Genomic DNA, 25,903 nt, shown 5'->3' with positions numbered 1-25,903 from the left:
CACCACGCCTGGCTTCTACCTTTTGAATTCTGAACGTGTACCTGCTCATGTAAGTGAGAAAACTTAATAATTCTTTCCGATCCTGGGGCCCAGGAGGCCCTCTGAGGGATTAACAGAGGGCCTGGGGAGATGGCTCTATGGTGATCCTGTGCGTATCCTTTGGTCCTGACAGGGAAGTTCTGATTCATCTGTTCTCTTGTTTTGATGGAAGTAAGGAAGAAAATGACTGGATAACTGATGCATTGTTCTATTAAATAGACCAAGATTTTTCTGTGTTGTCAATCACTGATTTTAAACAAGGCCTAGTGGCAAAAAAAGGACCAAAGAAGCAGCTTACCTTGGGCCAGGGAGAGGAACATGGACTACTTTCCCCATTCTTGCTTAAAACAGAAAACATTTTCTAGTCATAGGCACCGAGAAAGTTTCTTGGGAATTAAATTTAAGCTTTATCTACTTCATAAAATGTCTTAGTCCATTTTATGGTGACATAACAAAATACCTGAGGCTGCTTATTTGATAGAGAAAACAGGTTTTCTTAGCCCACCGTTCTGGAGGCGCAAGAGCATGGCATGGCACGGTTTCTGCTCAGCTCTGCTGAGGGCCTTCTGAAGCTGCATCACACATGTCAGATGGCATCACGGGGGGAGTGTACATGAGAGGGAGACAGCACACGGTGAGACAGGACGCCTGGGTCCCACAAGAACTACACAAATCCCTTCTACATATATAAATATAATATAAATATATATATTATATATATATATATAATATATATATATTTTTTTTTGCAATACTGGGGATGGAACCCAAGGGCATTCTACCTCTGAGCTATACCCCCGCCTTATTTTTTATATTTTGAAACAGGGTCTCACTGAATTGAAAGGGCCTCAGTAAGTAGCTGAAGCTGTCTGTCCTTGAACCTGTGATCCTCCTGCCTCAGCCTCCCAGATGCTGGGATTGCAAGCCTGCGCCACCAAACCTGGCTTTAAATGAATTCCTTCTGAGGCAACACATCCAGTGATCCAACCAGCTTCCACTAAGCCTTTCCTCCAAAAAGTTCTGCCACATCTTGGTATTTCCATACTGGGAACCAAGCTTCTAGAACATGCATTTTTTTTTTTAAAACAAAAACAAAAAAGCCATATCCAAACCACCAGAGACATTCCATCTCCTTCCAAAGACTCTTCTAAGGCAATGCTGTTAGACAGGAGAGTTCTAGTGGTCCCCAGCCCAGCGGGGTGACTATGGTTTACAATAACCTATTATAGCTGGGTGCGTTGGCACATACCTGTATTCCTGGGACATGGGAGGCTGAGACAGGCGGAACACAGGTTTGAGGCCAGCCTCAGAAACTTAGCAAGAGTCTCTTTCAATATTATTATTATTATTATTATTATTATTATTATTATTATTATTATTTTGGTGGTACTGGGGGTGGAACCCAGAGGCTTTCTACCTCCAGGCTATAGTCCCAGACCTTTTTTTTTTTAATTATATATATTTTTTATTTGGAAACAGGGTCTCACTAAGTTGCTAAGAGCCTCACTAAGTAGCTGAGGCTGGCTTCGAACCTGTGCGATCCTCCTGTCTCAGCCTCCCAAGTGCGGGGATTACAAGCGTGCGCCACAATGCCCGGCTGAGTCTCTTTCAATATAAAAAAATTAAATTAAAAAAGGGCCTGGGGAGAAGGGGGAAAGTAGCATGGAGGCAGAATGCCCCTGCATTCAATTCCTAGTACCAAACCAAACAAAAAAACTAATATATATTTCATGAGAAACCAGAAGAGAGGAGCCCAAAGGTTCTAACTGTAAAGAAATTATAAGGAAAGGGAATGTTAATTACCTTGATTTTATAAGTACGCACTGTACACACATATTAAAGTATTATGCAGCACCCTATAAATATATATTGTGTGTTAGCCAGGCGGGATAGCACACGCTTATAATCCCAGTACTTGGGAAGGTGAGACAGAGGATTGCGCAGATCAAAGCCAGTCTCAGCTACTTAGTGAGGCTCTCAGCAACTTAGTGAGACTCTGTTTCCAAATAAAATATAAAATAGGTCTGGGAGTGTAGCCTGAAGGTAGAAAGCCCCTGGGTTCCATCCCCAGTATAATAATAATAATAATTAATAATAATAACAACAATAGTAATAATAATATACTATTGTGTGCTAATTAAGAAGAAAACATTTAAGCTGGGCATGGTGGCACACACTTGTAATTCCAGTACTTGGGAGCTTCAGCAAGTAGTGAGTGACAGCTTCAGCAAGTAGTGAGTGAGATGCTTATCAACCTAGCAAGACCTGGTTTCAAAATAAAAATAAAACAGGGCTGGGGGAGTAGTTTGGAAGTAGAATGTCCAGGGTTCAATCCCCAGCACCATAAATACAATTTTGGTACTGAAATAAGCCAAGTAAGTTTCCTCAAGGCCGAGTATGTTAACCATAAAATAATTAGATTTTCAGAGTTTTCAAAGGAATCCATTACATGAGGCTGGGGATTTCACAACTGAAGACAGTCTGGCAAGACGGAGTTGGTTAAAAGGCACTGCACAGCACCTCTTTTTATTTTCGGGTCTGGGGATGGAACCCAGGGGCATTTGACCTCCAAGCTACACCCCCTGCCCTATTTTTTATTCTTTATTTCGAAACCAGGTCTCACTGAGTTGCAGAGGGCCTCACGAAGCAGCTGAGGCTGTCCGCGAACCGCGATCTGCTGGTCTCAGCCTCCCGAATGCTGGGATTACGGCGTGCACCACCACGCCCGGCTAACACAGCACCTCTTAATAAAAACTTTATCAGCCGGGTGTGGTGGCACACGCTTGTAATTCCAGAATTTGGGAGGCTGAGACAGGAGGATTGCGGTTCACGGACAGTCTCAGCTACTTAGTGAGGCCCTCTGCAACTCAGTGAGACCTGGTTTCAAAGTCAAGAATAAAAAATAGGGCTGGGGATGTAGTTCAGAAGTAGAATGCCCCTTGGGTTCCATCCCCAGTACTGCAACAACCAAACAAACATAAAAACTTTATTGAGTGACTACTTCCAAGTCACTTCGCTGCATCCTATTAATGCAGTGCCTTGGTCTGTCCCTTCTTTCTGCCTCTGTAATAATAAAATTGCAAAATAAATAAATAAAACTTATCTTTTTCATTCCATAGTTTTAACTTGTTGCCCCTGGGTTATATCTTCACCAAGGATCGAAAAGGTTCGAGGCTGACGGGTCAGCTTTTACCACCTAAAGTTCCGGTTCTCTTTTGAACCCTGAGTGAACGTAGGCCTTTCTCTAAGGGCCGCAAACTGCTGATGCAGAAATCCAAACGCCAGCAGGAGCCGGACAGCAGGGGCCGCCTCAGGCAGGGTGCGGAGTGCCAGGCCCTTAGTCTTCTGTTTCTACTGCTGTTGGTAAAGATGGGCTTGTCACGGAAAGGAAACACAATCCTGACCTTGAAGACTCCCTCCATTTCTCCAGCCTTGAAGACTGACACCTATTCCCCAGCTTTGAGAGTCGGAGCAAGCCAGCTCCGTGAGCAGTCGTTTCCCTTGGCCGCCATCTCTTGGCCGTTTATAAATGCAGAAAATGCTGAGTCAGTGCCGGGCAGGCCAATGCCAGCTCAGGGATCAGCTTCTGTTTTAGGACCAGCCAGAGTGCAGATCTTTGGTCACCACCACTAGGGTGGAAAGTTCCTCAAACAGTTGACACAACCTTGACATCGAAATACAGAACAAAGCACTGGCGTGAAACAGGGGCGTACATAATCTCACAACAAGCCACGTCTAGATAGTGTTTGATCAGTATTTGTATTTTCGGTTACTGGCATAGCCACCTGGTATAGACATGAATTTCTAAATTTTTCTGTATGGAAGTTCTGATTTCAAACTACAGTCTCATTATAATTTACTCAAATATTCAAACCCCAGTAGTTAGGGCAGATAAAAACCAAAGGGTAGCCAGGTATGGTGGCACCTGGAATCCCAGTACTTGGGCGGCTAAGAAAGGATGATCGCAGGTTGGAGGGCTGGGAGTATAGCTCAGAGGCAGAATGCCCCTGGGTTCAAGTCTCAGTACCACAAAAAAGGGTTCCAGGTGTTGCCCTGCCTAGAGAAAAAAATAAACCAAATTATAAACATTAACTGTTTAATAAACATTTAAGAGTTCACATATGGGGCTCAGTGATATAGCTCAATCCCCAAACCAGGAAAAAAAATAATAAAAAAATATGCTTTTACATCTGGGAGAAATCTCCAATACCTCCCCACCAACAACACTGAGTAACATTAAAATTCTGTAATGATGAAGTGAAAATCGAATGGAAAGAGCACTAGTCCAGAGCCCTGCGTTCACCAGTGAACCCATTCTAAGAAGTCTTTACATTCCTGCCCTCCCCCCAGCCACTATGGCTCCGGTGTGCTGTGCCCCTACAGGGCCCTGTGCTGGAAGCCGGATCCCTATGGCGCTTCTGAGGTGGTGGCACCTTTAAGAGGTGGGGTCTAGTCAGAGGTAATCGGGTCACTGGGGCTCCACCCTCATGAATGGATTCAAGGGGCGCCCTGGGGGTAGTCCTGGAATGCAGGCTGTCACAAAGCAAGACCACCACCTCTTCAGCACACAGCTGTTCCCCGCACCATGACACCGACACCATGCTCTTTGGGGCCTGCAGCTCCACCACAATTGCCAATCAAAGAAACCTCTTCACTCCTCAAGTACCTGACCTCGAGTATTTTTTATTACAGCAACCCCAAGTGGATTAACACAGCAGCCAAATTTTTAGGCAGATCCCTAAGAATTTTGAGAGGGCAGGGAGTCCAATGATAAACTTCAAATGTTGCTGCTCAAATCTGGCCTTTCAGCTCTAGCATCATCAGTTTCCTTGAAATTCTGGCAATCTTGTCTTATTTCTCTGACTTGCCCTTCTCCTGCTGCTAAAAAGCAGTGACTGGAAGGCCTCACTCAGCTCCTGTGGCACAGAACCTCCTTTTCCCTACATTCCTGACACCAGCGGGCACAGCCCAGGCTCCAGACTGAGCCCTGGGGGACAGCGAAATCCCAGACACATATGGTTTTATTCAAACTAGAAGCTTTTTTATTATATTTTACAGATCACTCATCCAGGACATGCTGTATCTGCAGTTGGCACTACATCATTCTTTAAATGACAGAATGTACATTAAAAAAAAAAAATTCCCATCCGCGCTGGACTCACTCATGCCTGACAGAGAACAGCTCCAGGTGTAGGTTGCAGGGGCCTTGCTTGGACCACGGCCACGCTGTCCTGTTTCTGAGCGCTCTCACGCAGGAGTGAGGCGGATGAGACTGCGGCTCAGTCTGGAATGAAGTTTCTGACCTTTTGATGACAGCTTGATCCTTCTTTACCGTCTACTTCAAAATCAAAAGGTCACCCATTCACTCACTCTAATAGGACCATTCTGAATACGGGGACTCTTATTCACAGGCTATACTCTGAGCCAACAAAAGAAAAGTAGGCTTCAGCATCATGACTCAGGAAGCGATGCAATGTTACTCCATTTCTCCATTCGCCACCTGTCTCAGTTTCCCCCGAGCTGCTGCAGCTCAGAGAACAAGTTTGCCCTCTCAGACGGAGGCCAGGGTGGGAGATCGGCTTGGGTCTTCACCTGGAGGCTGGAGCTGAGCGCTGCCTCTCCAGCCTTGGCGTGACGGCTCACACCACTGGCACTGACCAGTCAGAAGGTGCGCCAACCCTGTGCTTCTAGAGTTAAAACGGATACAACAAAGCCCACTGCGCAGGTCCCACTGAGGCCGACTGCCTGTTGTTAATGTCAAAATTATTGCACCTGAAGTCGGTCACCTGTGTGGTTAATGTCAAAATCACCGACGCAGCCGGGCGTGGTGGCACAAGCCCGCAATCCCAGTGTCTGGGAGGCTGAGATGGGGGTTCAGAAGTTCGAGGCAGCATAAGCAACTTAGCGAGAGACCGTTTCAAAATAAAAAATAAAAAGGGCTTGGGGTGTAGCTCAGAGGTAGACTGTCCCTGGGTTCAATCCCCAGCACCATGCATACACCTCCCCAAAATTAAAGTAGCTGATGTTTTGGTAAGCTTTTCAGTATCTGTTCCAACACTGACGAACTCCCCTTGCCCAAGGATCACGTCCACCATGGACAAAGGTGGTCCAGAAATGTGCAGTCCAGGGCTTTCCAAGTACAAACGCAGTTTTTGTGCAGTTAATCTGATAGCGTCCCACTCGCCTGCGTGAGACTGGGGTGGCGTAAACTGGAACCAGAGCTGGCCAAGAGACCAGACCCACAGCCCAGCGCTCAGGATGCCTGGTGTAATCAAGGGCACAGCTCATCACAATAGTAAATGCTTAGGACACATGCCAACAGCAAAGAATGAGAGCACTCTGATACCAAGTCTGACCTGTCTGCAATCAATCTGTGTCCTCAGACGGTCCTTGGGCAGGCGCTGTGGCATGCCTGTCATTTCCGCTACTCAGGAGGCTGAGGCAGGAGGAGCACAAGCTTGAGGCCAGGCTGGGCAATTCGGTAAGACCTTGTCTAAAAACAAAATGTAAAGAAGGGGTTAAGGACGGAGCTCAGTGGTAGAGCACCCCTGGGTCCCATCTCCAGTACAGGAAGATGAAAAAGAAAAAGAGTCCTTGCTTCCCCCTGGGACCAAAGGAGCTGGAAAAAGCCAAGCATGGGCAGAAACGGAAAGAAATTAGCAGAGAGCACCAGGAGTTCAGCGGAGAGAACTGAGACGTTGGGCCCGGCATCTGAAACTAGCAATGAGTGAGTCAAGTAGTTTAGACTGGACCCCAGGACCTCTCACATCAGATGAATTCTTCAGAAGCCCTGCCTACGTGTGCTGCAGTGTGGGGAGACAGCGCCCGCAGAGGCAGAGGTGGAGGGGCACCATCTCCTGCCGGAGTCTAACCAGACTGCTGCGGTCACCAGGCAGGAGGGAGAAGGATGCAGGCACAAAAATACCCCTGCGTTCAATCCTCGGGACCCAAACCACCAGCCTAGGAATGGAGCTGCCAATCCTAGGAATTCATGTATCAATGTCTTTCCAGGGTAAAAATGATACTTTATTATAATTTTTAATTGCTGAACTCGTCTAAATATCATTAGACACACACACACACACACACACACACACACACACACACACACACATACCCACTGATCTCTGGTGCTGTCTTCATATCCCTCAAAATTTGGCCAATGAGTGATGCCTCAGGGAGCTTTCCAGTTCAACCCCACACATGCCTTGGAGTGAAAGGACTCTCTGGTCTTCCAAAGCGCTGACACAGCTAGAACGTTTGCCACGGGCTGTCATTACTGGGTCAGGGTAAGGGAGCTCCAGGCGGGGCTCTGGGCGGGGCAGCCCACATCTGCAGCCTGCACTCTCTTCATCTTTTACTGTTTTATTTTTTCCTCTTCCTATTGGGTGGCCTTATTTTCTGCAGTTAAAATGTCTCTTTTCGTCAGAATCACATTAAACAGCAGGTGTTTTAGATGATTATCAATGCTACGTATTCAGTTAAAAGCCTACAACCGAGAAATCTGAATTCTGGGGTAACAACTTTAATAAATTCAATGGTAAGGAAACAAATTACTTGGCTGCCTAGGGAAACGCTCGATTCTCTGCAGAATCGTAAATCAAAATGGACTTCTGCTTCACACCGTATTGCAAGACAAAAGTCAGGCACATTGGACATCCCGCACAAGTCACAGAGCGCCCCTTCCTGCGTCTCCCTCTGAGCTGAAGTTGTCACACCTGTACCCAGTAACAACTCTTGCTACTTGCTTCTCAGGTAACAACTGCCATGAACTTGATGACGACCAACTATTTCTTTAAATACAAAGCTACTAAGTTAGAGGCCCTCACTCTAAGACAGTGAGGACACAGGAGCTGGGACAGGCTGGGAACCGCGACACTGTGCGTATCGAAGCCAGCTCTCTTTTGAGGTATTGGGATTATCTTCAAAGCCCATCTGCCTGCTTTTCTAAGCAGGCAATCCAGCCCAGGGGAAACGCTGGCCTGTATTGCCCACCAACACATTCTTCTACAAAGAAGTGAAGATGTTTTAGGATGTGAAAAGTGTTTCAACATATCTGTTTTCAGGGATGAACCAAAGCCACAGAAATACTTCTCAGAGCTGGTTTGCTCTAATGCGTATCTCAAGGATAAGGTCAGCCCGCTTTCAGGAGGTTCCGAGACACGTTCTGGCAAAAAATAATTTTGCTTTCCTAGAGTTATATGTTGTCTTCAAGTTCAACTATATCACATATATATCTGTTCCTTTTCTGTCGGCAAGAAAAGGAACTTTTTTTTTTTCAAACTCCAAAATGAACAGTATCTGTGTAGAACAAAGGTAGAATTTTGGTGGTTGTTTTTTTATAATTCGGAACACAGACGAAGCCCAGAGGTCTGCAGCTATCTCTGCAGCCCCATCTTTCCACAGTCCTTTTCTTCTTTCACATGAATTCATCCGAATCATTGCCGTCCTAGAAGAAACAAAAAAGCGAAACTGTAAGCGCCTTGAAAATAAATACCTCAATTTCTTACATTTTCAATTATAATCTTAAATGACAGGCCTTCTTTTCATCCCTAATCTCAGGATTCAGAAAATAAGAAGCGAATCAACTGACTCTTCACTTCCGATCTGTCTTTACCAGCAGCCAAACCCTCTAGAGTGATGCGCCGGGGGACGTGAGCCACAGCCACTGGTCACCAGGGCTCCCGGAAGAAGGCCCGGGTGACCTAGTGCAGGGCGCAGTGAACGTGACCATAAGAAAATGCGATTTTGTGTACGAGCAGCTAAATTGCTAAATCTACAAGCTAAATCTCTGTGTAAGAGCAGCTACAGCTAGCATAAACCCCCCATTTAAAAAAATAGTATGTGAGGTAAGAGATAATAGATATAATTTGCTTCACTGTAGTAACTTTAGTCTCTACATATATACCATAACATTGTGTTCCATACCATAAATATACATGATAAAATTTTAAAAAAGAAAACATGATTAATCCTTCAACAAACACTTCACATCTTGACTTCCCAAGATGGCTTTGACTTTTTATTCTTACTATTGTCATTGTGTGTGTGTGTGTCTGTGCACACGCATGTGTGTGTGAAGTACTTGAGACTGAACCTACGTGTATTCACCAGTCATATCCCCAGCTCTTTTTTAATATTAATAAAATTTAAAAAGATATATAATACATTTTAATAAAAATTTTTAAAATTTTAACGTTAATTAATTTATTTTTGAGGCACTGAGGATTGAACCCAGGGGCACTCGACCTCTGACCCACACCCCAGCCCCCTTTAAATTCTGTTTGGAAGGAGGGTCTCTCTAGGTTGCTGAGTCTCTCTAAGTTGACAGGGCTGACCTTGAACCTGTCATCCTCCTGTCTCAGTCTCCCAAGTACTGGTATTACAGGCATGCATCAGCACACTTGGCTTTATTTTTATTTTATTTTTTAATTTTTTTTATTGGTGCATTATATTCATACAACTTATTGGGGTAAAAAACTTGTGTGTACAAACATGTACTCGTCGCTGATTTAACCCCTACCCAATTCCCACCCCATTCCCTCCCTGTCCCTCCCTCCCTTGCTTGGCTTAGTGATTGACTTCGATATGTTTAAGTACATTGTGTGTTTTAGAGATTTTCCTCTTCCCCCCTCCTTTCTCCTCCTTTAGGTTGTTGGCTTTATTTTTATTTTGAGACGGGTTCTTACTAAATTTATGAGGCCGGTCTTGAACTTGAGATCTGCCTGCGCCAGCCTCGCAAGCACTGAGATTACAGGAGTGCGCCACCAACCCAGCTGACTCTTTGTACTAGGAAGTCATTAGGAAGCCAAATGTAGTCTTCTTACCAAGTTGTCTGGCTGGCCAGGGCCTGACAAGGGTAGTGGACAGATAAAGGCATCACTGATGGTGCTGATAAGACCCTGGTAAGACCCTGGTCTTATCAACACCAGCAGTGTGCATCCTGGTGGACTGGCTGCCGCCACCACCTCAGCACCAGAGCACTGACTGCCGTGTGACCTTCCTCTCCTTGTGACTAGAGATAAGCAGGACCGGGCTCAGGGCTCGCCTCCTCCCAGCCCTGTTAGAGACACCAGGCAAAGGAGATACTGGTGAAAACAATGGTTTCCTGAAGTCTGGTTTACCTCCAGTTCATTCGGGGCTCTGTGCTCTGTGAAGCCAGGCCACGGTAAGAGCCTGGGAGAACCATGCAAGCGCAGGTGCACCTGCGCTCCACCTCCATCCCGCACCAGGACCTGAGCAGCTGTGGATTTGGGTATCTCAACTGTCTTGCTGCAGTGACAGAAAGCTGACTAACACATTCCGGAATACTGGCAGACCTGCATTTCACAGTAGGTATGGCCTAACAATCTCTTTCCATGAGGTGGCCTATTTAAAAATAAAGGCAGGAGACAGGAAAGGAGGGGTCATGCCTAATAGCTGGGATGAGTGCACCACTGACAGCCACAGTAAGCAGTTTGCAACCCTGTAATGGCCAGAAACTCAATAATGAGAAACTCTTACTGAAAGCCGGGCGTGGTGGCCACGCTTGTAATTCCAAGAGTCAGGAGGCCGAGACAGGAGGATCGCGGTTCGCGGCCAGCCTCAGCTACTTAGTGAGGCCCTCTGCAACTCAGTGAGACCCTGTTTCAAAATAAAGAATAAAAACTAGGATCGGAGACAGAATGCCCTGGGTTCCATCCCTGGTACAGAAAAACAAGAACAACAACCACCTTACTGAATTACTTATTTCAAGGCACAACACTCGAGCAAGTAAACTCAAGCATACCTGATTTGAAGACATATTCTCAGCTTTCATTAGGGATGAATAGCTCCTGAAAGAAAACATTTAAATAGGTTAGCATTTAAAATAACAAGCATTTCATAACATTTAGCAAATACCAAGCACCACCAAGAGGCCTCAGAAACAACATTAAAGCTATCAGAAATGATCCTTGCCAAAAGCTGGGCCTGGTGGCGCACACTTGTAATCCCCGCGCTTGGGAGGCTGAGACGGGAGGATCACACAGGTTTGAAGCCAGCCTCAGCTACTTAGTGAGGCTCTCAGCAACTTAGTGAGACCCTGTTTCCAAATAAAGTATAAAATAGGTCTGGGAGTGTAGCCTGAAGATAGAAAAGTCCCTGGATTCCACCCCCAGTACCACAAAATAAAGAAATAAAAGAAATGATCCTTGCCCTCAAAGAGATGGCACCTTAGAAAGGTAAAGACCTATGGATGACAGTGAGGTGCCCCCAGCACTTCGGCTTACAGAGCGCTTCTCAACTGGCTCGTGTTGCCTCCACAGCCCTGTGAGGTGGATGGCACCATCCTGTCCCTTACAGGAGCTTCACTCACAGCCAGATCAGCGGTCCACAGTCCAAGCACACAGGCCAGACCGCAAACGCTACGGGAATACAAGCAGGGACTCACTGATGTGGGCAGGGACTGTCCATAGAGGGTGGACCCAAACCCAGCCTGGCAGGGGTAGGATGAGTGTGGTGTGTTCAGACTACAGCAGGCATGAGCTAAGGGAGACACTCAGAACGACAGTCAGTCCGGATGTAGAGTGTAACGCTGTCCTAGCTGCCCGAGTGAAGCCCACGTGACCAGCAAGGAGCCACGGTAGTGACTGAGCAGAGGGAAACGTGACCAGGCTCCATGAGTATCCATTAAATAGCCACTAGGTCCTGGCAGAAGAGAGGGCGGGGAGAAAACCAGGACAAATATAACAGCCTAGCCCCACAGGATCCACTGGGAAGGAGAGTAAGAGCGACTCGGCAAGCACCATTATAGAAAGTTCTTTTTAAAAAATACACAAAGTAAAATAAAACTACTTTATTTTAAAAAGAATAATCTAAAACGCCAAGCGTGGTGGCGCACACTTGTAACCCCCGCGCTTAGGAGGCTGAGACAGGAGGATCGCGCAGGTTCAAAGCCAGCCTCAGCTACTTAGTGAGGCTCTCAGCAACTTAGCGAGACCCTGTTTCTAAATAAAATATAAAATAGGTCTGGGAGTATAGCCCGGAGGTAGAAAAGCCCCTGGGTTCCACCCCCAGTACCACAATATAAATAAATAAATAAAAAGAATAATCTATAGCAAACAGCATAGATAGAAGAAAGAGGGAGAAGAGGTTAAGGCGAAAAGATCAGTTAGCAATAAAAATATTTACCAAGTACCTTTTATTTGTTAGGAACTCTGTTAAGCACTTCAAAATTATTGCTAATCCCCACAACCACCTTCTATGACAAGGAGTTTTTATGCGGCTATATATGTGAGGACGCAGAGTCAGGGAAGCGAGTAAGTTGTCCAATGGGAGAGTTGCTTTTTCTTTAAGAGCAGGGAAGGCTGTGGTGAGAGAGGAGCAGTGACCATGGCTTCAGAGAGGGAAGAAGTGGCCACAAGGTGTGGGATATGGGCAGTCCTTACATGGTGGAAAAGGAACGATTCTCCCCTGCAACCTCAGAAGAGGATACAGCCCCACAACGCCTTGACTTTGGCCCACCAAGACTTGGCTGGGCTCCTAACTGACAAGACTGTAACATGATACATCAGTGTTGCTCTAGCCAATTACATCTGTGGCAATTTGTTATGGAAGCAATAGAAAACTGATACGGTATGTATTGTCATGGCCTTATCACTGGTAATTCATTTTATTTTTTGGTACTGGGGATTGAACACAGGAGCATTCTACCTCTGAACTACACCTCCAGCCCTATTTTTTATTCTTTTTTATTTGAAACAGGGTCTCACTAAGTTGCAGAGGGCCTCAGTGGTAGCTGGCCACAAACCTGCAATCCTCCTGTCTCAGCCTCGCATGCCCACCATGCCTCAGCACCACCATGCCTGGCTGTATCACTGGTATTTTAGAAGCCAAATTGCATTTTAACCATTATTTTAAGGGTAGGGCATCAGAACAGGCCTCACTACACTAATATCATCCTTAGGGGTTTTCTGTGATTAAAGTCAGCAGCGAACGCCCCCTGAGGTCCGCATCAACGGGACGCACCCACACACCTGAGCTCGTCCATCTCCCGCTTCTTCTTCATTTCTTCCTTTTCTCTCCTTTTCATTTCCTGAATCTGGGCTTTTTTCTCATTCCGCTCTTCACGGTCTCGACCTTCTTTCTCTGCTGCGAGGTCTGGGAAACGCTCTGATTTGGTCTTCTCCAGTCGGTTCAGGATCTCATTCACTTTCTTCTCCACTGTCACAATTTTTACCTGTGAGGGAGACAGAGGAGACAGCTCTGAAGTTCTTCTTTTGCTGTGTTCTCGTAGAAGAGGGGCGAGGCTCTCCAGGGGCTTAGCAACCCGGCTTAACTCCCTTAAGAAAGCCACCTCATGCTCGGTCCTCAACAACGGTGGCGCCGGGCAGAAGAGGCAGGATCTGCTCTGTGCTGGGACCCGCCTCCCGCTGGGCGCCAAGCACTTACATCCTTCTGCCTGTGAAAGCCTATCTGCCCCACATCCATGTCGGCTGTTTTCTTCAGGTTGGACCACGGCGTATACACCACATTAACGCTGCTCATCTTGCAGCCTGCCAAGAGAGACTGTCTTCAACACGCAGGCAGGCTGAGACGCCAACGCGCCCCTCACCCGCTGCACGCGGCCGTCATCCAACCCAGGAAACGGCTGAGGACGGACCGGCCTCCGCTGTCGCAGCCCACCAGACGCTTTCCAGAAACCTCCCACAAAAGGCAAACGGCGTCGGACACGACAGACCAAAGTATTATGGTGGAAAGCCTGGATCCATGGTCTGGCTTCAAGGACTTCTGAGAACACCCTAGAGTTGAATGCAAAGTTTACCATGGATACTTTTTCAAGAGAAAGTAAGTTTGCAAAGAAGTTTCCTCAGACTCTCAAAGAAGTCTTTGAGTCAGTAAAAGTAAAGCAGCCATGTAAACCCGTGGCCCTGAAGTCCAGAAACCTGAGATTTGGACTCTCTGCTGGCACCACCATGAACCAGCTGTGCCGCCTTGGAAACGTCCCCAGGGCTCTCTGAATCTCATCTCAAATATGAAGAAACCGGACTAGTAGGACTTATATTTATTCTTTTAGCAGTGGGACCCTTTCACCAAAGAAAGCACAAAAAAGTCACCAACACAGAGATGCCCTGGATGAAAGGGGGCTGGGCACCCTGTCCCCTCCCCACGGGCTGTCCCCACCCAACAGCTCCGAGAATCGCTCTCCACCGTCCTCCCATGTTAGATGGCTACAGACTTCAGTGTTTACATCCCAGCGTGCACCAGGGAAAGCTCAGGACACAACCCTACCAAGTGGTCAAATGAACATCACCAAAATGGGGCAAGAAGACATCATGTTCCACCTGACTGCAATGTGTGGGACTTCACTCACGCATCACTTGTTAGGATAAGCAGCCCAGTCATGCCAAAGATGGCACCTCTCTGGCTTCTCTTCCGGATTGTGCTGGTTACCTCATAGCTTGCCAAAGGGGCCACGGGATGCCCAACAACCAGTCCCCTGATAACACACTCACTGGGGTATGAACCATCCAATCAGTAAACACCCTGTACTTTGTGTGATCTTCCGCTGTGAGCGGAAGCCCCTCCTTTCAGAAAATCCCCACCTGCCTGATATAAAAGGGAGCTGGGCTGTCTTAATAAAGCTTTTGCTTGCTTGCTTGCTTGCTTATCTCTGACGGCTGGCTCGGGTCTTTCCTGCGCCGACCCCTGACCCCTTCATCACTCCTGCTCTAAAGTGCTCACTGTGGTCCCAGTCAAAAGGACACAGGAGACAGACCCACACCGTGGGACAGAGAAGCACTTCCAGATCAGAGGGGAGCAGAGCAATGACAAGTAAACGCACCGTGGGAGCCTGGATCTGAGAAAAAAACAAAAGCTATAAAAACCAGAAGCGGGACACCCGAAAAATGCAAAGACAGACTCTACCAGATGAGTCTCCGCCGCCTCCTTTGTGTGTATGGTTGAGAACACAGGGTCTCGTGCATGCCAGGGAAGTTCTGTGCCACCGAACCTCGTTCCCAGCCCTCGGTACTTAGGTCGACCGGGCTAGTCTTGACTGTGTGACCCTGCTGCCTCGGCCTCCCAGGTAACAGGACTTGGGCGTGTACCGCTGAGTCCAGCAGGGTTCTGTTCATGGTCAAGTCCATGAATTTGACCATTTTAGTGCAGTCACCTAAGACAACGTCCTTGTTCTTAGGAGACATGTGGAAGGGTCATGTCTACAACTTTCCTTCTGATGGTAAAGAGTAAACAAGTATGACATATATAAAGCAACTAAAAATGAAAAAATTTATAAAGCTGATGAATCTAAATGAAAAGCATATATGGGGGTTGTATTTTTCTTGTAACTTTCCTATAGGTTTGAAAGGTTTATTCGAAATAAAACGTTTTAGCCATACTTGGGAGGCTGAAGCAGGAAAATCATAGGTTTGAGGTCAGCCTCAGCCCTCAGCAATTTAGTGAGACTCTGTAAAAAATGGGCACTGGTGGTATAGCTTGGCAGTAGAGTGCCCCTGGGTTTAATCCTCAGCACCAAAAAAAAAAAAAAAAAAACAAAAAAAAAACCCCAAGGTTTTACATGGAGGGTACGAACACAAATAGGTGATGGCCCTTGCCTTCCACAACTCCAAAGAGAGAGGGAAGTATTTTAAAAACTTCAGGCCAGGTGTGGTGGCGCACGCTTGTAATCCCTGTGCTTGGGAGGTGGAGACAGGATCGAAGCCAGCTGTGCTGGCTTGAGAGACCCTGTTTCCTAATTTAAATAAAGTATAAAATAGGTCTGGGAGTATAGCCTAGAGGTAGGAGGGTTTCCAGGAACCCCAGTACCACCAAAAAAAAAAAAAAAAAAAAACCACTTCAGTAAAAAGAAGGTAGCAAAGGTTTCTGGGAAGGTGCAGGACACGTGCTGCGGTAGTGCGGGAGGCACGGCCACTCACAGCCAGAGGGGACAGTGTGGAGGGGAGCACACGAGGCGGGGGCTGTGTGGCTAAGACAGGACTGGAGTCAGCCGGCCTCACTCCTAATCCAGCCTCTACTACACTTCACGTTGGTCAAGTCCCTTGATCTTCTCGAAGCTCAGTTCCTTCATCTATAAAATGAAGACAATACATCTAACTCAGTACAGTTGATAAGAATTATCTGCCAGGGGTGTCGCTAATACTCCATCAACACTACCAATAGCTGCTATGACCACACCTGCCATGCGGACCTTGAACCTTCGCCTGGCTGCTCTCGCTGTGGCTGGAGGGTGAAGTAGGTGAAGGGGGCGGAGCCAGCAGCCAGAGCGGAGGTGCCCAGGTGCCAGTCTCAGCCTCTGGCCCCAAGTGTTCAGGCGAGGGGGCATCACAGGAACCTGCTGAGCTTTTAGAAGGTGAAAGCTGGCAAGGTTCACTGGGTGATACAGAACAGGCTGGCCTATGAGTCCAAATCTCAGACCCAGATCAGGAAGATTCTAGGGCTACAAGTTTAATCCCTATTCCCAGGCGCTGAGTACTACTGGCAATCACACAAGGACAATTCTGTGACTAGTCACTGTCACAAGCAAAGCATCTTTGCAAATCTCCCAGCAAAGACCATTTTCTTCATCGCTCAATAGCACCTCTGCTACTGACTTATGAAAGCGGGACCCTGTAGCTGAGCTCCTTTTCTGCTAAGTGAGCTATCACTGTGGAAAGCTCAGGAGAGAAAAGAGTAATTCAGTATCGTGATCCTACCCTCCTCTCCTCCTCTTCCTGTTTTCTCTACAACTAGTAAACTAGTTGATAAGTTGGGTCCCTCCCCCACATGATCTCCCAGCGGGAACAGGAGGCGGAACCCCGGAAGCCAAAAGCTGAGATATTGCGATACTCCAGGTGCCTCGAGACTCCAAACATCCCGAGACTACAGATGTGAGAGAATCAGCATGCCTATAAAACATTGGTGCCTCCATCCACCACGTGACTCAGCCGGCCAATCAGGACTATGCACAACTCTCCAGACACGCCTGTGGGTCCCTTCCCCCTCAGCCGGCTGACTCCCCGGAGGGCACCAGGGTTGGGTCCGAATAATACAGCAGTCTCCGATAACCCGGTTGGTGTTTTTACCTCCCTCCTAAACTCCTCTGCTCTATTTTCAACCTTTCACTAGTGTAAAAGGCAAGCCACCTAACCTAACTATACTCCATCTCTGTCCTGAGTAACCCTGTAAAAACCACAATGTTAAGGCCTAGAAACCAGAGTGACTCCATGTCTGCCCCTACCTTCATGCCCCGCCTACAACCTGCAGTAACTGAAAATGTCCCTGAACACTTGCCAGCCAATCAGCTTAAAAGTCAGATCCCCAGGGGCCTGGAAAACTAACCAACATTCTGTTTCCCAGACCACGCATCCTGAACCTCCACGGTAGCTAATCAATGTCCGACACGGTTTGATAGCCACCTCAACTGAAATGAGCACCTGCTATTGTCTTTTATGTAACATCTGTGGTTTTTGTCTTTATAAACCCCTACCCACCGGGCATGGTGGCGCACGCTTGTAATCCCTGCGCTTGGGAGGCGGAGACAGGAGGATCGCGCAGGTTCAAAGCCAGCTGCGCTGGCTTAAGAGACCCTGTTTCCAAATATCAAGTATAAAATAAGTCTGGGAGTGTAGCCTGGAGGTAGAAGGGTTTCCAGGAACCCCAGTACCACCAAAATAAATAAATATAAATAAATAAATAAACACCTACCCCAGCCAGTCAGCGCCCCTCCAGTCAGATTTCTAGACTGAGGGTACCACCGCTGGCCAGCTGATAAAGGCTTCAATTGGCACTTTCCCTTGGACACTGGAGTCTCTCATTTCTCACTAAACCTGCATACAACACTGGAAAGAGATCAGAGGAGGCTGACAGAGGTAGAATGCCGAAGTTGCATCCCTAGTAACCACCCTCAGCCAAAAAGAAAAGGCTAAGCCTAAACAAAGGCATCCAAAGCCTTTGATCAGAGGAGTACCTGCTAGGCAAGGCGTTTAACTAATAACTACTAGACTGTCTCACACAAGAGAAACAAGCACGCACCAGGCACTGCACTCCAGGCTCTCTAAACATTCAGGCCAACTGTCCTCAACCCAAGCGGTGAGGCTGTTACCAACCACATGGAAAGCTTTTTGTTCCAGTACTGAGGATGGAACTCGGGGACATTCTACCTACGAGCTATATCCCCAGCCAGCCCTCTTTTTATCCTTTATTTTGAAACAGGGTCTCACTAAGTTGTAGAGGGCTTCACTTATTGCTGAGGCTGGCTGTGAACCTGGGATCCTCCCATCTCGGTCTCCCAAGTACTGGGATTACAAGTGTGTGCCTCCACGCCCAGCTTCATGAAAAAAATTTAAAAATAGTTATACTCTGGGACTGTCCCAGACTAACTAAGTTAGATTCTCTGGGAAGGAGGGAAAAGATCAACTGACTTGATACCTTCACAATTTAAAGGGAGAAAAAGAGTATGCAAGAGAGAAAGAACCAGTAGGAAAGCACGGTTTAGAGGCCCTGGTTCTAGAATCCAAATCCAGTGACAGACGATGGAAACTACGACACACCACACACAACAATAAAGCCACGAGACACAGCTCTCTTGCTAAGCTACCGACACTGCCAGACTTCCAAGTCTTCTCACAAATAACCTGAAGGACAGATGGATCCAGACAACCTTCTCTGCAAGGTAAGGAAGACAGTAAAAAAGCTGAGACTCAGCCCTGAAAACATGAGGGGTGGGAAGATTAACTTTGACACACAGCACAGCTGCCGCCCCCTTCAAGACAGCATCTGCTCGTCCTTTGGTGCAGACCAAAGTCAACAGGACGTTCTCCTGTCAGGACCGAGAGTGTGGGTGCTAAGGCGCCCCAGGACACTGACCTTGGATGCTGTTGGCCTTTACAAGCTGGGCGCAGTCCCTCAGCACCTCCTCTGGGATGTCTTCTATCTTCTCTCCCTGCAACACAGAAAGAAGCAGATGGTCCCTTGCTTCCAACGATCCTGGGCATTTGCTGCTTTGCTTGCTAGGCATGAGTTTATTATAAGCAGGGGCTCTTTAATTATATGTAGAATACTAAAAAACAAAGTAAATTTACTATCTATTATAGGAATGTTTATTTAAACTAAGGCCGTAATATAGAAAAAGTAGCTGTAGCCGGGCGTGGTGGCGCACGCTTGTAATCCCCGCGCTTGGGAGGCGGAGACAGGAGGATCGCGCAGGTTCGAAGCCAGCCGCGCTGGCTTAAGAGACCCTGTTTCCAAAAATAAGTATAAAATAGGTCTGGGAGTGTAGCCCAAGGTACAAGGGCTTCCAGAAACCCCAGTACCACCAAAAAAAACAAAAGAAAAAAAAAAAAAAGAAAAAGTAGCTGTAATTTTGTAAAAAATATTAACACTAATTATGTCTGAGTATGCCTTTACCATCTTGTATTCCATGGAGATATATAACTACAATGCACCAATAATAATAAAAAAAAAACCCACAACTTTTGTTCTCTTTTTTTCTAAGTCACACTTTTGGAAACCTTGTGGGAAAATAGCACCTATTTTTGGCAACCAGAAGTCTTCTGGTTGAGGGCCCTGTGGTCCTCCTCTCAAAGAAACTACTAGGAATTTTGTGTCTCAACTATCTGATGGGTCATCTACCCTTAACCAATTACCAGGAACAAAGCTTTCTTGTGTTAGCTCTTAATCATCCACCAGGAAGGAGAAATGTCATGAAGATAACATCAATCCTTTTCTCTTCAGAAATCCGTATCATATTGAAGACCAATTCTAAGAGGGCCAAAAAATGCCAGAGATAAGGGTGGAAAGCAATTCAATATTGGCTCCTTCTTGGTATGGGATTACAGAAATACCTGAGAACAAATTTCACCCAATTAATATTGAGATCAATTAAGTTGATTCCATTGTTCCTCAAACTTTTTTCATTTCATTTTATTTTATTTATTTACTTGTCCGGGCTATACTCCCAGACCCATTTTATATTTTATTTGGAAACAGGGTCTCACTAAGTTGCTGAGATTCTCAATAAGTAGGCGAAGCTGACTTTGAACCTGCGCGATCCTCCTGTCTCAGCCTCCCAAGCGTGCGGATTACAAGCGTGTGCCACCACACCCGGCAACTTTTTTCATTTTAAATGGGACTTTCTCAAATGTATAAATTTTTACTAAAAATAAGTGATCTAAGTTTGTCATTGCTTTAAAGATCTATCTCTTTCCCTGTATGTCTAAAACCATTTAAATAGAGGATCAGGAGTTTAACCCTTAAAGACACAACGTCATCATGAATATCAACTTTTACACTGGGCTACAATACAGTAATCATGATAAAATACATAAAAGTTGACCTCACAGTAAATAAGAATCACAATAAAACCAGCTATTATTTTTGAGTGCCCGCCAGGAACAGCAAACAGCAATGAAAGGGATGGCCTGGCCTCACTCTGCCAACGAGGACACGGGAGCCTGGTGAAGTTAGACCACTAGGCCCCGGTCCCTGAGTCTATCAGTGTCACGCTGAGAGGCGAGTCAAGTAAACAGCCACACTCCAAGCAGTGGCTCTAGACTTTGGTGCTGATGGCGTTCTGTGGCACCATCAAGTTTCTTGGTTCTTGGTCAAGCTATGTCCAATATTTGTTCTTACTACCTGTGGCTGTCACTATTTGTAAAGCAATCTCCTCTTTCTGATTTACTGCTTTTAATACTGTATCAGCAGGCCATAAAGAAGGAAAACTGACATCCAACTCGGCGCTCTGCATGAAGTCACAGGGGGTAGGCTCCAAGTGGAGGTGTGAGGGACTCTCAGTAGGTAAAGAACAGACCTTCAATGCCACCTACGTTAACACGGTAACTCCAGACAGGAGAGATTTTCCCCTGGGTTTCAAAATCAAAGGAGCCTCAGAAAGAACACGGCAGGTATATGCAGTCTTCCAATGGTGAGTTGAATTCAACAGAACAACGGATGCATATAGTGGTTAGCACATGCCACACATTATTCTAAGTGCTTTAAGAGATGACAGCTCAGCTGGGTGTGGTGCCGCAGGCCTGTAATCCTAGCGCTTGAGGATAAGACAGGAGACCACAGGTCAGAGGACAGCCTCAGCAATGCAGCGAGACTGTCAACAACATAGTGTGGCCCTGTTTCCCACAATGTCCTAATAAGATGGGTATTTGGCCCCTCTACAAAGAAGAAAACAGGTCAGTTAAGCATCGAGCTCAGTCACACGCTAGTAAGCCCAGAGCTGGGCTCAGACCTAGCAGTCTGGCTTCAGTCGGGGTCTTCTGCTTACTCTTGGACATCGCCAACGCAACTTGGTACCTACCAAGGACAAAGGGCTAATCTGTTTACTGCAGGAAATCAACTTGGTCAAAGTCCCTCACAGAACAGGCAGGTCAAGCCGAGCACATTAAGTGCTTCAAAAAAAAAAAAAAAAGGAAAAGAAAAAGCAGAAATTGAACCTCTAGTCAAATAAGTAATAACTGGTGGTAATGTGAACCCAAGACAGCCACCACTATTTCCATATTGACACAAGCAGGACCCAAAGGAAAAAAATAATCTGTACTGTGCTGATATTGGGAAAGGTCTTGGGTACTCATTTCAGAAACGTCTTTGATACCAATTTCAAAATGTATTTGAAAGTAGTCAGAGCTTGGGTGTTGCTCAGGCACTCAGACAAGGAAGGGACCTCCTGCAGAGCCCCCCAAACAAGGGTGATTAGCAAGAAAAGAGAGGTTGCCCAGGGCCTTTGCATTTTAAAGACAAGTTTACAGAGTAAAAACATAACTTGAAAACTTCTAGCAGACAGCTAGATGTGGGAGGATGGCACAAGCCTTCAAAAGATGCCTGACTTTGATAATCAAGTAACACATTTTGGGGTCATAAAAATTGGAGCTTACACCTAAAGGAAGAAGACTTTTGGTCAGATAGGATGTAAGATAGCAAATCCCCACATCAGAAGGCTTGCCCAGAGAAGAGGTGGATCTAGTCGGGGCAGGAAGATGGTTGGTTAAGCAAAGATGCGAGAGAAAATTCTCTATAAAAACTGTTCTGTATCCAAAAACTTCAGTGACGTATTTTCAAGTCACTCCACTAGGTCACTCTCTCTACGACGTAGTGCTTGAATCTAATTTCTGTTCCTTCTTTCTGCCTTTGTAATAATAAAATTACTTACGTTTAAAGCAGAAGCGTTCGGGCTATTCTTTTTCTAAAACAGCTCAGAACAAGAACCCATGGTTACATTTCACAGCGGTACCGTTTTACTGTCCCACCGTAACAGCTTTTGGTGCCCAACAACGTGGGGCACGTGACATGCACCTAAGGGGATTTGGTAACACCTTACCTGGTGTTCCCTAGAGTGCCTAGGAGGAGGTACAAGACAGCTCCAGCACGAAGTTCATAATATGCTTTTCCTTTATAATACAGTCCCTACAAAACCAGCATTACAAGCACAGTTTCACCTTGCTGATAAACTCAAAAGTTAATATGGCTGGGCGTGGCCTGCCTCTCTCAGCAACTTAGTGAGACCGTTTCCAAAAAAAAAAAAATTAAATAGGGCTGAGGGTGTAACTCAGAGGCAAAATGCCCATGAGTTCCACCCCCAGTATCACATATACACACACACATGAAATAGTAATTAATATGAAAATAATATAGTAACATAAAAAAGTATATTAATGGTCACCAACCAGGAGATGCCAGAATAGATACAGACTGAAACAAAACAATTTAACTGCATTATAAATGTAGGACATAGCTGGGCGTGGTGATGCATGCCTGTAATCCCAGTACTTGGGAGGCTAAGACAGGAGAAACCCAGGTTCAAAGCCAACCTCAGCAATTTAGTGAGGCTTGGATAAACTCAGTGAGACCCAGTTTCCAAATAAAAAATAAAATCGGGTTGGAAGTGTAGCTCGAATGTAGCATACCCCTGAGTTCAATCTCCAGCAACACAACAAATAAATGAAGGAAGGACATTTCCCTAAAACGGTGAGGGAAAACAACTCATATACCTTGGGAAGCCAAAAGGTTAAGACAAACATTCCAGATACAAATAATATAGTTGGTCGTTTCTCATGGGGATACAGGTTAAAATTCTGAAATGACCTACCCCTAATAAATGAGCAAATGGGAGGTGTGTGGTAGCAACCAGGCTCTGGGTACTGTGGTGGGAAACCACAGATCAGGAGCGTTGGGTAAAGGACCGGAGTCAGACATCACTACGAGCGCATGCTCAGCCTAGTAGAGACAGAGATGGAGGGTACGAAACAGTGGCGGGCAGGCACTCACACACAGGTCCACACACACACACACACACACACATCCCTAGCGCTGCCAGCCAAGGGCCTGGAAGCAATGGTACTCCACAGCAACAGGCACACCCAGCGCCCAGATCCTCGCTTAGAAATATCAGCAAGAAAAGAAACTGGAGTTCCTTGGAGAAATGGCTGGTTCTAGAGCTCGGTCAGGGAAGCCCTCAGAAAATAAACAGAGCAGGGCATGGCGACGTACCACTAATCCCAATACTTGGGAGGCTGAGACAGAAGGATCACAGAAATGAGACCAGCCACAGAAACCTAGTGAGACTCTCAAGCTAGAAAGACTGTTCCAAAACAAACAAACAAACAAACAAACAAATAAATGGCTGGGGGTGTACATCAGAGGTAGAATCCCCTGGATCCATGGTACCAATAAATGTACATAGGCACTGTCAGAAGAACACAGGAGCCAAGCTGGAAGAGTTGAAAGCGCTTTAGCCAAAGCTGGAAACATCTACCCTCAGAGAGGCCAGAGGGTCACACGAGCCCAAGAAGGAAGCGCTGGGGAAGACAGGAAGTCCGGTCACGTCCACCTAGTGACAGGGAGAGGAAGCCAACCAAGGGGACACCTGAACAGGAGGAGGCGGTGCGTCTACATGGGAGACTCATGCCACAGCCCCTTCAGCTGTGTGTGGTAATAAGGACTGAACCTTACCTCTGAGCCCCAGCCCCAGCCCTTTGTCTTTACTTTCAAACAGGGTCTCACTAGGTTAATGAGAGTGTCACTACTTGTTGAGGCTGTCTTTGAACCTGGGATCCTCCCATCTCAGCCTCCCAAGTGCTGAATTACAGGTGTGCACTACCACTCTCAGCTTACCAAATCTCAGAAATCACCCAGAATTTTCTTCAGTGATTTTCTGGGTCACAGGGAAGGCATCTCTCTACCTACTAACTTTCAGATTTTTTTTTAACAGAGTTATTATTTAAGCAATTTAATTGCAGAAAAAGAATAAAGGACAAGATATGATGCTCAACACTAAAGAAAAATCGCAAATTTCTATTTAAATCTGTTACCTTATGTAATCGAAGGTACACATGAGCCGAAGAGAGTTTGTCCACGTGAAACCTACAAAGAATAAAAACTACTTTAACAAGAAGTATAAGACAGCTACCTATGGGACCCTTGCATCTAAACCATCCAATTCTAAGCTTATAATCCTAGTACTTGGGAGGCTGAGGCAGGAGGATCCCAGGTTTGCTGCCGACCTCTGCAACTCAGTGAGAACCTGTTTCAAAATAAAGAATAAAACAGGGCTGGGGATGTAGCTCGGAGGCGGAATGCTCCAGAGTTCAATCCCTAGTACCACAAAAAGCAAATAAACAAATAAAGAAAGCGTCCCATTCTCACAGAGTACCCCCTTGGTGCGCAGCGTGTGTTAACCCTGTGGGGAGTGTAAACAGTCACCAGCTCCACAGGGCTCACCTGGAGAGGCCAGGTGAGCACCAAGGTATGCAGCGCTTTTTGGCTAAGTGCCGAGATAAGGAGGATAATAAATATTAAATGTCCTGAGAAAGGTGATTTTTCAAGTGATAAAGAGAGCTATCAATGGCCACGGGCTTCATGGAAGAATTGCGATTTGACTGGCCTGGAACGAGGCAAAGAATGGGGGAAAAGAATTCGAGGCGAGAAGACGGGAAGGGCTTGGAGGATCTGCGGGACCGTGCTGGGCGGAAAGAGGATTGCAGGTATGAAGCCAGCCTCGGCAACTTAGTGAGACCCTGTTTCAAAAAAAGGCTAGGGGTATAACTCCAAGGTAGAGTTCCCCTGACTTCAATCTCTAGTACCAAAAAATTAAAAATAAAAAAATGAGCTGGGCGTGGAGGTGCACACTCATAATCCCAGGATTTGGGAGGCTGAGACTAGAGAACTGCAGGTTCCCATCAGCCTCGGCAATTTAGTGAGGTCCTCAACAACTGAGACCATTTCAAAATAAACAGGGCTGGGGGTGTAGCGTGGCATACCCCTGGATTCAATCCCTAGTATTCCTCCCAACACATACAAACACAAATATTGATATGACATTTGGGGATTTTATATTTTTCAAGTTTATAAGTCACCAAATGAAAGTGACTTTCTCTTTTCTCTTCACAATACCCAGAGATGCCCCTAGATTCTTAATCCCAAGCAATGAGCCAGGTAACACACAACAGACGTCTGTGACTCTGTTAACTTTGGTCCTTAGTTTTCCAGACTAGGAATGCTTAATAAAATCTAAGGAGGAACCGGCGTGGCGGAGCACGCTTGTAATCCCAGTATTTGGAAGGCTAAGACAGGAGTATCGCAGGTTTGAGGCCAGCCTCAGCAACCTCGTGAAGCCCCTGCAACTTAGTGAGACACTATTTCAAAATAATTAATAAAATAAGGCTGGGGATGTAGCTCCGAGGTAGAATGCTGCTGAGTTCAATTCTTAGTACCACGCACACACAATTTATTTTTACACTACTGGAGATTAAGCCCTGGTGTTCTACCACTAAGATACATACCCTCCACCCCATTTAAATTTTTCTCTTTTTGAGACAGGATCTCACTAAGTTGCTAAGGCTAGCCTCGAACCCGTGATTCTCCTGTCTCGGCCTCCCATTACAATTATAGGCATATGCCA

General features: G+C 46.2%; 1 protein-coding gene across 1 annotated transcript in view; it reads right to left on the bottom strand.

Annotated features, from left to right (window-relative positions):
- Positions 1 to 8,458: 8,458 nt before the first annotated feature.
- CCDC25 (coiled-coil domain containing 25) overlaps positions 8,459 to 25,903 on the bottom strand; it is a gene marked incomplete at both ends in the record, with an annotated part of 29,771 nt that continues 12,326 nt past the window's right edge. The window contains 6 exons of the mRNA XM_080710910.1: positions 8,459 to 8,488; positions 10,808 to 10,853; positions 13,035 to 13,237; positions 13,450 to 13,553; positions 18,865 to 18,940; positions 24,315 to 24,366. Coding sequence (XP_080567036.1) covers positions 8,459 to 8,488; positions 10,808 to 10,853; positions 13,035 to 13,237; positions 13,450 to 13,553; positions 18,865 to 18,940; positions 24,315 to 24,366 — 511 coding nt within the window. The remainder of the gene's footprint in view (positions 8,489 to 10,807; positions 10,854 to 13,034; positions 13,238 to 13,449; positions 13,554 to 18,864; positions 18,941 to 24,314; positions 24,367 to 25,903) is intronic.

Source organism: Muscardinus avellanarius, assembly GCF_963383645.1.
Source record: "Muscardinus avellanarius genome assembly, chromosome: 14".
In the NCBI taxonomy this organism is placed as follows: domain Eukaryota; kingdom Metazoa; phylum Chordata; class Mammalia; order Rodentia; family Gliridae; genus Muscardinus; species Muscardinus avellanarius.
The sequence above is the reverse complement of the archived record's forward strand: the minus strand, read 5'-3'. Positions and strand labels throughout refer to the sequence as shown.